Source organism: Tupaia chinensis, unplaced genomic scaffold (assembly GCF_000334495.1).
Source record: "Tupaia chinensis unplaced genomic scaffold, TupChi_1.0 Scaffold000074_1, whole genome shotgun sequence".
Taxonomy (NCBI): Eukaryota; Metazoa; Chordata; class Mammalia; order Scandentia; family Tupaiidae; genus Tupaia; species Tupaia belangeri.
In genome coordinates, this window is record NW_006159534.1 from 4603531 (window position 1) to 4618609 (window position 15079).

The 15079-nt window shown below is 41.3% G+C and overlaps 1 protein-coding gene across 2 annotated transcripts in view; it reads right to left on the minus strand.

Moving 5' to 3' along the window:
* Window positions 1-4161: 4161 nt before the first annotated feature.
* RNASEL (ribonuclease L) overlaps window positions 4162-15079 on the minus strand; it is a 34835-nt gene continuing 23917 nt past the window's right edge. The window contains exons 4-7 of one of the 2 annotated variants that reach the window (XM_006142330.3): window positions 12589-12794; window positions 12127-12259; window positions 7341-7474; window positions 4162-5917 (exon numbers count right to left, since the gene is read on the minus strand). In XM_006142330.3, the coding sequence (XP_006142392.1) occupies window positions 5731-5917; window positions 7341-7474; window positions 12127-12259; window positions 12589-12794 (660 nt within the window). In that variant the 3' untranslated portion in view covers window positions 4162-5730. Of the gene's footprint in view, window positions 5918-7340; window positions 7475-9772; window positions 9965-12126; window positions 12260-12588; window positions 12795-15079 lie in introns of those variants that run through there. The other variant, XR_003547730.1, reaches the window with a different exon arrangement.

Consider the following 15079-nt stretch of genomic DNA (forward strand, 5'->3'; position numbering starts at 1 on the left):
ATTTCTCACTTTCCCTCTGACTGTCTCTCTCTTTCTCCAGAGAGCTCATGAGCTCTAAGGCAAAAACCTCTTTAAAAAAATAGTTTCAACAGCAAGAGGGTTGCCAGGTGAATAAACTATAGTCATGAAGTGAACCTAGACAGGAAAGTGACCTACTGGATTTGGCACTGTGAAGATCACTGGTAAGCTTGACCAGTCTCAGAGAGACTTCAATGAAGAATGGGTGAAGCCCTGATATGTCTACAAAGTGACTAGTCCATCCCACTTAAACTCACCATCTGGCACTCAAAAAAGATCACTTCCTATGGACTTCCTGGCCTGGGTTTGCATCCTGGCTCTTCCCCTCCATAACGCTGGAAACTGCGGTGATTTATCAATCCTTTCTGCACATTGTCTTGTCTATAAAATAGAGATAACCACATCTTACAGCATCATCGTAGATATCGCTGGATGTCATATGGAAAAAATGTTAGACACTAGAAAGCAGCAGGTATTCAACAGGGGACTAAGGGCCAATCAGGCATCCGTCTGGTCATGTCCTTCATGGCTTTGTGTAGTTCCTTGGCAATGAGCAATCAGAAATAAACCCTCCGCTGGATCAAATGCATAGAGGCAGACAGTGTCCCCTAGCATCAATTTTGCAGCTTAGCCTTTTCAGAACTCCCACAGAAATGCAGTCACAAACCCAATCATGCTCTGCAGTAAGACACCATAGAGCCGCAAACACAGTTGCTCATTTGTTTATCACAAACAAATATTCACATTCATTCAGAGGTTATACATTCCTTCCCCACACCAACCAATTACCAGATGAGCCCTAACTGCTGATCCTGTGACCAAAGGAAAGTGATCAATCGGGTCTCCTACTCTACTCTATTCAAGTAAGTCTAACAAAAGTTCTACAGATCCCCGGGGGCTTACCAAATTACCAGAGCTGACCAAGGTTGATGCATCAGGATCCAGGAGTCAGTCCTTCTCTCCAATCAGAGTCCAATGATCCAGGAATGCTCAGCCAGGGGCAGGCACCCCAGCTGAGGGATCCTGTCAAACAAGACGGGGGCACACCATAGTGCCCATTCCAGGGGGAAATTCCCTGGGATCGGTGGCTCAAAGGGCCAGTCTGATTCCATTTCCCAGCCAATGCACCAAATGTTGCAGAAAAACAGATACCGAGGAACAGAAACGACACTTGGCGGGCATGGAAGAATTAATGCTCTGAATCTCCAGCCCTGACTGGGGGTCGGACATGTCTTTTATGGGGAAATTGGAGAGGAGAGGTCTCGGGATGTTAGGGATAGGGAAGGAGCTCAGAACCTGCCCTGAAATGAATGTGGCAGAAAAGCAGGACATCTAACCTATTCAAGCTTTCAGGTTACCCTGTAGCTCCGGGGAGGGGCAGTAAGTTTGCCAGAGGGCAGAAATCTCAGGAAGTTATCAGCCCTGAGTTATTCATGAATTCAGGGTCTCTCTGTATCATCCTGACTAATCTCCCCATCTTGACTCTTGCCTTCTGTAGTCTCTCCACAGAGAAGCAGAGTGAGGTCATGTAATCCAGTCCTCTGTCCACATTCCACTGAGGGCTTCCCATCTCACTTAGCAAAAGCATTTGCCTTTGTGCCCTCCCTCATTTCCTGTCTCCTCTCTTTTCCCTTCTACTTCTTCTTGCTCAATCTACATGTGACATACCAAACTTTTGTATTCCTCAAACACATGGGATATGAATAGTCTCAGAGCCTTTGGACTGGCTGCTCCTTCTGCTTGCTTTCCTTAAAATATCAACAAAGCTTACTTCCTTGCTTCCTTCTAGTTTTTTCATGCCGGGCACGTGTGCGTGTGTGCATGCCCAAGATCCCAAGAGGAGAATGGAGAAGGGATTGCGGTGTGGCCATCCCCCCTGGGGGGTGATTTCTGGCTTTCTGTCTCACTGTCTTGCTCTGTCTGTCTGGCGAGCGCACGTGCCCTACAGCAAAAAATAAATAAATAAATAAATAAAAACTCTCCAAAGGGGGGAAAAAAGAAAGGGAAACAGTGAATTGCTTGATAATTAAATTGGGGGCACTCAGCAATTAGCTGTTAAGTACAGAAGCTGGTAAAGGACACCATGGAGAAGCAATCAATAGGAAGGGTAGAATTAAGGATGTTAAAGAAGACAGTTTCTGGGAATGGTACATGGCGTAGTGTTACGTCATTGGACTCCCACGTGGCTAACCACAGTTCAAGTCCCAGACCTGGTGGCTTAAAAATCACACCTGGTGTGTGGATCCCAGGAGGAGAATGGAGGATAAGGGATTAAAGTGTGGTCATCCTTCCTGGAGGATGATTTCTCACTTTCCCTCTGACTGTCTCTCTCTTTCTCCAGAGAGCTCATGAGCTCTAAGGCAAAAACCTCTTTAAAAAAATAGTTTCAACAGCAAGAGGGTTGCCAGGTGAATAAACTATAGTCATGAAGTGAACCTAGACAGGAAAGTGACCTACTGGATTTGGCACTGTGAAGATCACTGGTAAGCTTGACCAGTCTCAGAGAGACTTCAATGAAGAATGGGTGAAGCCCTGATATGTCTACAAAGTGACTAGTCCATCCCACTTAAACTCACCATCTGGCACTCAAAAAAGATCACTTCCTATGGACTTCCTGGCCTGGGTTTGCATCCTGGCTCTTCCCCTCCATAACTGTGGAAACTGGGGTGATTTATCAATCCTTTCTGCACATTGTCTTGTCTATAAAATAGAGATAACCACATCTTACAGCATCATCGTAGATATCGCTGGATGTCATATGGAAAAAATGTTAGACACTAGAAAGCAGCAGGTATTCAACAGGGGACTACCTCGTTACTCTTACTACCACTGTCTCACCTATGTTCTGCTCCTGTACATTCTGGGTGGGCACTTCCTCTTTTCTGTTTAACTGGCACCTCTGCTTGGCAAGCCCAGGCACGGAATCACCTTGCCTAATATAATAGCTGATATGGACTACATGCTCTGTAAAAGGTTTGCAGTAATGACAATTGAACAAGAAACATTTGCAAAGTCTCAGCAGAAACTCAGAGAACTAAAGTGTGAAATGTGTGAAATGACCAGTTCCTTCTTTGTCTGCAAGGACACCCGGAGCCCACATTGTTCCATAATTGCTGGAGGGTTGAAAATAGGCTTCTTCTCCCATTTCTGTAGAGTGGGATGCCCTTTCTTAAAACTTATCCAGGAATTATCAAGTAACTACTGAGTACTTTATTGTATCTGTTGTAGATAATTACCATCTCTAAAACAAATGTCACTGAAAAAGAAGCAGGTTTAACAAGATGATTCAAGGATTTATTGAATGTATTTCACAAATGGATAATTTGATTGACATTTTCAGGTATTTGTTTCAAGTCAGACAACTAAAGCTTAATTTTTAAAAGTGAAAGCAATCATGTTATTATAAAATCTCTTTAACATACTGAACCATAGTCATGTAAGCCACATAGCCAACCACAGGCAACTTGAAACACACAGGGCACATACGTGTGCCCAAGATTTCAACAAGCTTGAGGACTTGGGGACAGGGATTGTGGCCTGAGCAGAAAAAAGCATGCTTCTCTCTCTCTCTCTCTCTCTTATGCACACATGCTATCTATCACAAATAAAATAAACTTAAAAAAAATTTTAAAGACCTAAGTTTGTTTTTCACTTTCTTCAGTGACATTCATTTATCCATTACTAGACACCTCCTTTTCAGAAAGAATCTAAGATACTGTATTGTTCCCATTATAAAATTCCATCTTCACCACAATGATAAATAGAAAGGACATAGGCTTAGAGCCAGACTATCTGTTCAAATCAACACAGGGACACTTCCTACCTATACGTTCTTGAGTAAGTGAAAATGTTTCTAGCTTAAGTTTCCACATTAGCAAAATGAGGATAACAATACTTACAGGGTTGTCTTAAAAACAGATAAAACATGTACATGTCACCTATAACTTATAGATAACCATAAAAATGTAAGATAGTACCATTACTCATATTTGAAGATGTTCATTCATTATCCAATGAATATTTATGGAGTGTTACCACATGGCAGACACTTCACTAGACAGTGAAGATACAAATTCTAGTAAAAGAGAGTCATTGGCCCAAAGGTGTTCAGATTCCAGTGGGAAACCAAAGCTATGAGGTGGGAAGAGGTGTGGCCTGATGAGGTTATGGGTGCTAGAGTCAAAAAAAGCCACCCAGAATGGGGAGTGGCAGGTGAGGGTGTCTGAAGGACTGCCTGAGGCGCTAACACCAGGACTACCTCACTGCAGATCCAACTGGCAAGAAAACAAATTCAGCTCACTCTTCTGTGAAGTGGCCCACACCCTCCACAGTCAAGTCAAAATTGTCCCAGTCCCTTAAGGCAGGTTTTCCTATCCTCAGCTCCTCTGGTATTTTGATCAGATATTCTGTGTTGTGGGGGCTGTACCCTGCATTGTAGAGTACTTGGCAGCATTCACAGTCTCCACCCACTAAATGCCAATAGCATCGTTGCCCCAGCTGTGACACTAAGAACATCTCCAGATGTTACCAAATGTCCCCTGAGGGGCAAAGTGGTCCCCAGTTAAGAACTACTGCCTTAAGATCACGAAAACCAGTGCAGGTGGTTCTAGAAAGAGTAGCATTTATGCAACTGTTACCTAGAATTAAACTGGTGCTCAACAAATATTAAATGCTTCTGGGAGCCCATCTGGCATATTTCTTTGGGGGTCTCACCAGAAGAGCTTTGGGGTAAGCTCTAAGGTACCTAAGGGAAAGGTCACAATAACCCCATATCCATTTACACAGTGCTCTAAGCAGAGTATATGAGGTCAGGCAAGTAGCCAAAACATTGAGTTTCAGGTTGCTCCTTTTTGTTTTGTTTTGTTTTGTTTTTGGTGGTAAAATGCACACAACATAAAAATGAGCATTTTGACTATTTTACATGTACATTTTAGTGGCATTAAGTACATTTACAATGTGGTGTGACCATCACCATTATCCATTTCCAGATTTTTAAAAATCCCAAACAGAAACTCTGCACTCATTAAATAATAACTCTTCATTTTCTTCCTCCTCCTAGCCTCTGGTAACCCTGTCTCCATGAACTTGTTTATTTTAGCTGCCTCCTGTAAGTGAGATCATACAATATTTTTCCTTTCATATTCGGTTCATTTCGCTTAGTATGTTTTCAAGGTTCATTCATTATGTGTGTGTGTGTGTGTGTGTGTGTGTGTGTGTGTGTATTCATTGATGGATGATGGATTCTGGCTGTTCCAACCTTTTGGCTTATTGTGACAATTGCTGAATATTGGCATACAAGTACCTATTTCAATTTTTTTTGAAAGTCTCGGATTTCAATTTTTTTAGATTGTTCAGTTCTTAAATGGGGTTACTAAACCCTATTTTGTAATGCCACTGGAAAATGAAGTGAAATTATAAAAACATACAGCATCAGGCGTCGTACTCACTCCTTTGGTACAAATCACAAGAGGCATCTTAGCAGACTGACCTCCCAGTTGCTGCTGATAAACTTAACCCAGAAAAATGGACTAGTGTAGTTTAGGCAGATAATGCTTTTGTTACAAAGATACGAAATGCACTGCACCAGGAATGGACACATCCATTATCCAAGTCAACTTCACAAGTACCTGGGTTAGTTAAGAGGCCCAGAGAGTTGCAACCTTCCCAGGACTAAACAATGAATAAATGACTTCCTGAACTTGACTCAGCTGGTCAGCACGCAGGGCTGGCCAGCCCACTGGTCCTGCCTCCTCTGTCACACTGAGGCTGGTCTGGATGGTGGGTGTTGGGGAAATGCTTTTTATATTCTGTGTCCTGTAATTTTGTATAGACGTAGATCACCAGATCTGGAAATTTCTTCTGAAAATAACAGGAAGGATCTCCAATTTTTGACTTTAGGCTGCAATGAAACACACACAGTTTAGCCTGTTTGCCCAAATCCTTCTTCCCCTTCACAAAAGAGGGTCTCAAGATCTCTTGGCTCCCTTGGTTTCTGTGGCAGAACGGATAAGGATTCAGGAATCCAACAGAGTAAGATTCATCTGCTGACTCTTCAACTAACTAGCACAAACTTTGGTCACATAATCTTTCTGAACTTCTTAATTTTTTTTCATTAAAAAAATGGAAAGGTACAAGGTCACAATTTTCTTCCTACAATTCCAAAATTTCAAACAGCTCTGAACTGCAAGTTTTGTTTTGTTTTTGTTTTTTTCCCAGAGAGGTTTTTGCTATAGGGTGTGTGCGCTCACCAGAAAGACAGAGAGAGAGAGAAAGACAGAAAGCTAGAAATCACCCCTGAGGGGGATGGCCATGCCGCAATCCCTTCTCCTCCATTCTCCTCTCGGGATCTTGGGCACGCACTCACACACACCCGGCATGAGTTTAAGCCACTGGGTCTGAGACTTGAACCGTGGTCGACTACATGGGAGTCCAGCGACATAGCCATTACACTAACTGCTGGTCCCTGAACTGCAAGTTTTCACATGAGTTTAAAGCTAATGTTTGTGGCAACAAGAACCAATTTAAGTAACATGGGTTTATTTTTAATTTTCACCTAAGGTCATCATTAGCTTCTGTTCAAAGTAACCCAGCAAATGCTGAACAGGAATATTTGTGCCTTCTGCACACACACATCATTCATTGTATGTCCCCAGTGATAGCTCTTTCCCAAATAGTGGGTGTCATTTCTTTCATAAAGATGAATTTTCTTCCTTCCATAGCAGATATGAATTTCGAATTAGATTTGTGTGTATGTGTGTGTGTGTGTGTGTGTGTGTAAAGGTACATACAACTTGCCAGAGAGTTACAGATACAGACCTGAGAGAGGGAGAAGGCACACCCCACTGGGATGTGGTTATGCCACAATCCTTTCTCTTCCATTTTTCCATTCTTTCAAGACTGTGGGCATGTACACACACACACAACCTGCATGTCTTTCAAGCCACCAGGGCTGGGATTCAAACTGTGGTCAGCCATGTGGAATCCAGGCTCCTTTAATTACTAGGCTATGAAGCCAGTCCAGAATTGGATTTTTTTAATCATTCTCATTTCACATGTGCACTAAAGAAATGAAAAAAATACCGGGACCAGCAGTTGGCGTAACGGCTGTATCACTGGACTCCCATGTAGTGGACCACAGTTTGAGCCCCAGACCCAAACTCACACCAGGCACATGTGCATGCATGCCCAGGACCCCAAGAGGAGGGGTAATTTCTTGCCTTCTGTCTCTTTGTCTCTCTCTGTCTTTCTGGTGAGTGCAAGCACCCAATAGCAAAGAACTCTCAAAAAAAAATTTAAAAAAAGAAATGAAAAAAAATACTTACTCTTTATTCTTGTCTTCATCTATGTGTTCTCCTATATTACGGATGAACTTTAGCAAATCACCCACAGTGTCCTTGTAAAAATTACGATTTTTTTCATAGAATTTATTCATTTTTTTCATAACATATTCATCAATCTAAAAAACAAAACATAGCACAAAAATGTGGTAGTAACACAATATAAATCCTATTAAAATATTATTACCAAAATGCAAAATACAAGCCAGCCCATGGCATGGTGGTTAAAGCAACTGAACCCCACATGGCCGACCTCACAGTTCAAGTCCTAGACGCCAGGTGCATGTGCACGTGTACCCCAAATCCCAAAAGGATGGAGAAGTGAAGGAGAGGGGACTGCAAAGTGACCATGCCCTATGAGGCTAGGAGGGGCTTACTTTCTCTGTCTCTATCTTTCTCTGTCTCTCTCTCTTTCTCTCCCCCTGATGAATGTACATGCTCTCTCCCTGGTGAATGCACATGCCCTCTAGCAAATTTGTTTGGAGAGGTGTTTGCTACAGGGCGTGTGCGTTCACCAGACAGACAGAGAGACAGAAAGCGAGAAGTCACCACCCAGGGGAGAGGCCACACCACAATCCCTTCTCCTCCATTCTCCTCTTGGGATCTTGGGCATGCACGCACACGCACCCAGTGTGAGTTTAAGCCACTGGGTCCGGGACACGAACTGTGGTCGACTACATGGGAGTCCAGCTACATAGCCATTATGCTAACTGCTGGTCCAATCTAGCAAAATTTTTTTAAAGCAAAATATAAATTCGAATATATTCTACAATTGCCACTAACCAATAAAGCAAATTAATAGGAAAAAAACATGGACGTATGGGGCCAAGTGGTGGCACAGTGGCAATGCAGTGCAAATCACAAGGGAAAGGGCCTGGGCTTGGGTCCCTCATGCACATGGCCATGATCTAGGCCGGCTGAGGCTGGGGGAGATTGCAGCATGAGGACCCTATTGGAAGTGTCTGTCTCTCTGTCTGCCTGAATCTCTTTTTTTCTCTGTCTCTGTCTTCTGGAAGAAATAAACACTTCTAAAAATGGAGGTAAACAGTGTACATCAAAATGCTAACTGTAGTTGTGTTTGGATATGGGACTGTGAGCAACTTTAAATTTGTGTCTTTTTTCCAAGTTAATCATTTCATAAGAATATATTAAAACATGGTTTTAAACAACATTTCCTCCTACACTAGGAGATTTGTTCATTATATGATCCTTTTTTTTTTCTTAAGAGAGAGAGAGATTTTGTTATAGGGAGCATGCACTTTACTGGAGAGACAAAGAGAAACAGATAAAAAGTAAGAAATTTCCTCCTCCCCCAGGAGGGGTGGCCATATCACAATCCCTTCTCTAGTCTCCTCTTGGGATTTTGGGCACACATGCACACGTGCTGGGCATGAGTTCTAGGCCACCAGACCTGGGACTCAAGCCACAGTCAATTATGTGGGAGCAACTTAACAATTACCCCATGTGCTGGTCCCTATGTTATGTTTTTAATCCCTGTGGCCACCCTTCCAAATTCAGACTTGATTACATTTCCTCCTTAGGAGGATCGTTCAGTGTACACATGGTGACTGGGGCAAGCCAAGAAACAAGACATCATATACACTGGGAAACTGGAGTTCCAGACCTGTGCCGCCACAAAATAATCATATGATCATGAAAATTAGCATGTCACTAAAATCAACAGAAAAGCAAAGTGTAAAATGGGAATTAAGTAACACATAGGGGCCAGATGGTGGCATATGGTCACATAAGTCTCTGTGAGGCTAACCCACATGGGAAGGTTCCAGGTTCTTGACCAGGGACCTTCCTGAACATGCCAGGCATACGTGTGCCCATGATTCAGAGCTGGCGGAAGCTGGGGGTGGATCACAGCATGAGGACCCTGTTGGTGGTGTTTGTCTTTTTTTCATCATCGCTCCCTCTCTCTGTCTCTGTTATTCATAAAACAAAGAAATGAGTGAACTTTTTTTTTTAAAAAAAAAGATAAGATGTGAAAGTCAATCAAAATCCTATGTAAATCAATGAAATTTAGAACCAAATAAGAACCAAACAATTGAGAAACAAAAGAACAAGTATTTCTTCCCAGTTCTATCTCTGGCTTTCTAACTCTAGGTAATTCGAGTGCTATCTCTCAGCTGCAATTTCCTCAGCAATTAAATGAGTTGATGGATTTGATGCCATTGTGGCTTATGTAGTAGAGTGGTTTAAACACATGGCCCCTTCGGCCATTCTTTCCAATTTCAAACCCTGCTACAACTCTACTAGCTCTGTGCATTTGAGAAAATTATTTTGTCTATGCTTTAGTTTGCCTATCTGCAACATGTAGATAATTGTCTCACAGTTATTCGTGAGGATTAAATGTGGTAATGTTTTAAGCCCTGAGAACTATGGATGGCGTATAATCAAGCACTACATACCTGTTAGCCATCACTATTGTCTGCACTGGATTCAAATTTCTTTGTTTTTATGAGTTGAAGTTTTGTAGACATTCTTTAGCAAAGAATAATGACACATCCACTCCATGTCAGGGATACAATAACAAACAAGGAACTTATAGGCTAGCAAGGAATATGGAGATTAGGCCGGTAGTTATGAGTATGGTGTATAATCTATAGATAAAACCAAGGGAAAAAAGTAAAATGAGAACCAGAAACAAAGACATATGGGAAAAGGAGAGTTCTAGGTCAGGCCTAGGATGAAGGTGCTGATGTCAGTCAAAGAACTGAAGAGTATGGATTCTCCCATAGTGCTTTGCTTGGGTCTCAAAGGTGGCCAGTGTACATCATATAGACTCATTCCTATGAATCTTTCAGCCCCACACTGCTCATGCCACATTCTGCTTTGTATGTCTGGGGCCTCACATGGACCTAGCACATAATCAATATTTGATAGATGTTTGTTAATTAATAATAATGAAGTGTATGATGTATTGATTAGATTGACATGTAATTAAGCTTGTATAGTTTCACTAAATATAGTGAAAAATGCCACCTTCAATGTAGGTGGCACTTTTCTTAAAGGGAAGTAATTTGAAAGATCATCTTTTCTTCAAAGTCTATTTTCTCAGGCAGATGAAGTTCTGTACACGGATCCTGAGAGCTGGACCATTCACAGGCAGCAAGGATAGCAAGCTCTCCCTGGACCACAACACCCCATGGTAGAGCTCCACCTTTGGGTTGAGCTCTATTTAGTCAGCTTCTCTTGTCATGATTGCCGGAAGCCGTGTTCCAGCCGGGGTGGGTGCACAGGGAGGCAACATGGGTGAACAGGAATTAGACTAAGACTTTATGCCCTTTAGCATGTTTTTAGTCAGCTACAGCCAGAGTAAACTCAGGACTGTAGCCCTGATGGCCAGCAGTCATGTATATTTATTATAGAAGGAGTTTTACAGGGGTAGGATGGGCGAGGGGAAATAAGTGAAAGATTTTACTCTCAAAGGTAAGGCATTTAAAGTATAGGAATAATAATTTTAAAACATGACATTTGTTTTGTTTAGGTATAAACAGTCATAATTTTTAAAACGAGGAAGTCTATTTTTCTTTCTTTTCTTTTTAATCTTAATTACCAGGGAGGGTCTTTGAATGAGAGGGTTTTTAGGAATTTTTAGTCCCAGACCAGCTTAATTACTTTAGTCCCAAATTGGTTTAAAAATTTTAAGCCCCAGGTCAGCTTGAGAACTTTAGCCTCAGGCTAGGGTGGCAGCAATTACAAGAGCCTAAAAATAAATCCTGTCTAGTTTAGTAAAGACAAGGTTAGTATATACTACAGTGAAATATTTATATTATTTCTGGGGTAGTCTACAGCTAAGAGGGTAAGTCTACATAGAAAAGAAATGTAGTCTTGTGAGTAACTTAATGACTGACTTAAAGGTTATTGTGTACTTAAGACCCTCCACATGCTACTCTATACAATGACTGTGGCTTGGGAAATGGCAATCTTTCCTTGTCCTGAGAGTAAGGGTGGATTATAGTCTTTGGGGTAACAGCACCTCGTAAATGAGTCCCTGAGCCCCTCCCTGCTACTGAAATCGTTTTACCAATTAGTAGCTTTAACCTAAACCTTTTTAACGCTTATCTATGTAATTTCTAGTAGGAGAAGTGAATGTAGCATTCTTTATTGACATTTTCCAGGAGGGTGGGGTGAGTCTAATGGGAGTAACTCCTGTTCACAGCCGCCGCCTTATGCAGCTGTCGCCTTAGTAGATTCGCATTCTTTTAGGATTATTGTAAAAGTTATAGTAAGGCTGGGGGTGCCTTTATGGGGTACTGGGGTATGGCAATAAGGCCCATGGCAGAGAAATTGAGTGCAGGCCAGTACAGCGACACAATAGAGAATTAAAACTCAAAAAACTGTTGACCTTGCAAACAGTTTTCCTCAGTGGAGTCCTTGCTCTTTAGGCCTGAGGGGCAGTTCTTTCATACTCAGCTTGTGTTAACTGCATGGTCTCAGCACATGATGGTGAAAGAGTTCTAAGTCAGGCTGTGGGAAAGACTCAGCTAGGACACGGCCACACGGCCATGCTAAGGGGGAGCTGAATAAGAGTATGCCCAGGGTTCTGGTCTGAAGGAAAGAGGGACTACTTGACCTCCAAAGTAGGGTGCAGGGACCAGAAAGAGCCATGTGGAACTGGGACAGAAGGCGAAAAGGAAAATTACCCTCTCCTTCCTTCAGTTGGGAAAGAACAATGGTATACAATAAGTTAGAAAAGTGACATAAAACTTTACATAGATTCTTATTCCTGGAATAATCCCAAGACATGAATTGTTTTTACCTCCTTAGTCCACTGGGAAAAACTTCTTGAACAATCAGATGGCCCAGGATTTAGTAGTTCAAGGATCTTGCTTTTAGGTTTTAGCTTTTTAATGTCAGATTCATTTCCCACATTCCGGAGGGTTCTATAGCGGCTGAAAATGACAGAATTATCATGAACATCCCATCCTTCTCACTCTTTGAGAGGAGAAAACTTAGATTTTGGCTTTTAATAAAACTAATAATGTCTAAAAGTTTTGCTCATGAAAGAGGCAAGCATTCTCTTTTTCCTACCCAGTTCCCTATCTTTCAGAAGAGAAAACCAGAACTCATAGAGGTTAAATCATCTCTCCAGGACACACAACCTTCAAGTGACAAGCTGAGACTCACGTCTGGGTCTGCTGGTCCCCAACAGGAACTCCCACCCACACCACCTCACCCTCTCCATTCTGGAGGCCATGATGTATATTCAAGTTCTACATACCTCTCCCAAGTCCAAAAGAAGGGATGCTCCAGAAGGTCACTCAGATAGTCCTTCACATTCTCCCCAGGGTGGAACAGGTGATAGATGAGGTCCTTGCTTTCTTCATCTGGAGAAAGTTGAACCAACTCTTCATCACCTTGAGTCTCCAGCGTCTCAAAAGGGATCTTTCCCCTTTTTACTACATACAGGACTAGCCGTCCAAGGGCCTGCATAAAAGCCACAATACAAGCCAATGGTGCTTATGAATCATCTTTCTAATTGGGTATATTTGGTAGGTGCCTTAGGAAAGGGTCTCCAGGGAGACAGAACCAATAAAAGACAGAAAGACAAATGAACAAATATAGAGAAAGGTAGAAGAGAGGAGATTTATTACAAGAATTAGTTCATGCAATTATGGAAACTGAGAAGTCCTTTAACAGGCTGTCTGCAAACTGGGGACTCTGGGATAGTGTGGCTTGGTCTTAGTCCATAAGTTTCAGAACTAGTCCAGGGCTGAAATTCTGAGAACATGGAGGGCAAAGCACTGGTGTAAGTCTTTAAGTCCAAAAGTATAAGCCTGGAGTTCTGATGACCAAGGGCAAGAGAAGGGTGTCCAGTTCTAGGACAGAGAGGAAACTGACTTCCCTCTGACTTTTTTGTTCTGTCCAGACTTCCAGTTGAATGGGCGTCCACCCACACCGAGGGCAGATCTTCCCCCTCAGTTCATCGACTCACATGCCAATCTCCTCTGGAAACACCCATACCTAGAAGTAATGCTTTACCAATTCTCCAGGTGTTCCTTAATCCAACCAAGTTGACACCTAAAATTAATCATCACAAGTCCACTCCTTATCAACTTGGCACCCATATTCATCTTCCATAAACTATACATAATGTCCAAATAAATACAATAACAGGTAATAGTTCCATCTAACATACTACAACTATCCTTCACATAACCAAAAAACACACGAATCTCCCTTTCAAAAGAGAAAATAAGATCCTTGGTGTTAAGCCTTCTCCTGAAATCTCATAAACTTAAATATTATAATGTAAACTTAACAATACTGGGGCCAGCAATAACAATACTGGTGGCATAGTGGTTAAGGCAGTGGACTTCCACATAGCTGACCACAGTTTGAATCCTGGGCCTGGCAGCTTTCTTTCTCACTTTCTCTCTCTCTGTCTCTCTCTGGTGAGTGCATGTGCCCTATAATAAACTAAAAAATAATAATGTAAATAAAATTTAAAATTCTAAAAAAATCTAAATACCTATATAAAGTCAATATATGTTATGTTATGTAAGAAAGGGATAAGAAAAGAAATAAAGATATTTGCATTATGTATGAATTCATACATATATGAGTATTTCCTCCTTATTTTGTAAGTATGAATACATACATATATGCATACATATTATATTTTTATGGAGAGCAAGAGGTTTCAAAAAGTTTATGAAAAATATGTATCATTAAAAATCTATGTATGGGTTTCAAAAATTTTTCCACCAAAATAGACTAATAATTTAGTTGCATTTTTTCACTAACTTTCTGAAACACACACACACACACACACACACACATATACGTACACACATACTCACTTTCCCCTTCTACCTTCTGCCACATCATACCAGCATGATGCTCTTTGACTTCCTAGTCTCCAGAAGAATAAATTATTTTCTTTATTAATTACCCAGCCTGTGGTATTCTGTTATAGTGACAGAAAGCAGACTAAAACAATGGGTCAGATAACACCCAGTTCGTGATAATTGCGTGGGAACTTGGAGGCCCATGGTCAAGTGTTCAGTTTCTACTAGGATCTAGTAGCAGGCCAAGATATAGTTGAAACTGAAAAACTAGAGGATATAGAAACATGGAAATTGGTTATAGATACTGGATACAGTATGGGAAGAGGATGGGAGAAGGAGGAGAGTCTGAGGAAAGACATTAGGAAGAAAAATAAAGAGGCAAGACATTTATGGAACACAGAAATGGATTATTATCTGTTGATGATAATGTGTATAGGTTCCCCAACTGGACTGGTGAGAAATGTATTCATGTTGGAAAATTCACTATACAAGCTAAATGATGTATAGTGATTGAATGTATAAAAGAAAAATAAATATGCTGAGTGAAGTAAGCCAGGCTATGAAAGAAAGATATTGTATGTACCCACTCAATATATACCGACTATCCGCACTCTATGATAGAGAGCAAAAAATTGGAGGACATAAAAGCAGTGAAGGTACTTAATGAGAATAGGACAGTGTGGAAGGGGGGAAGTGAAGAGAAGAGGATAGAGAAAGATAGCAAGTGAACAATAGAGAGGCAGGACGTTAGTGAGAAACAGATATGGCTTATTAACTGTTGATGATGACATGTATAGTATTCTCAACTGGATTGGTCTGAGAAGTATTTCATGATGGGCAAAGTATTTTTACAAGCAAAATGAGAAGTAGCGATTGACTGTTTTAAAAAATAATTATAATAATAATAATGATTGGGGAAAA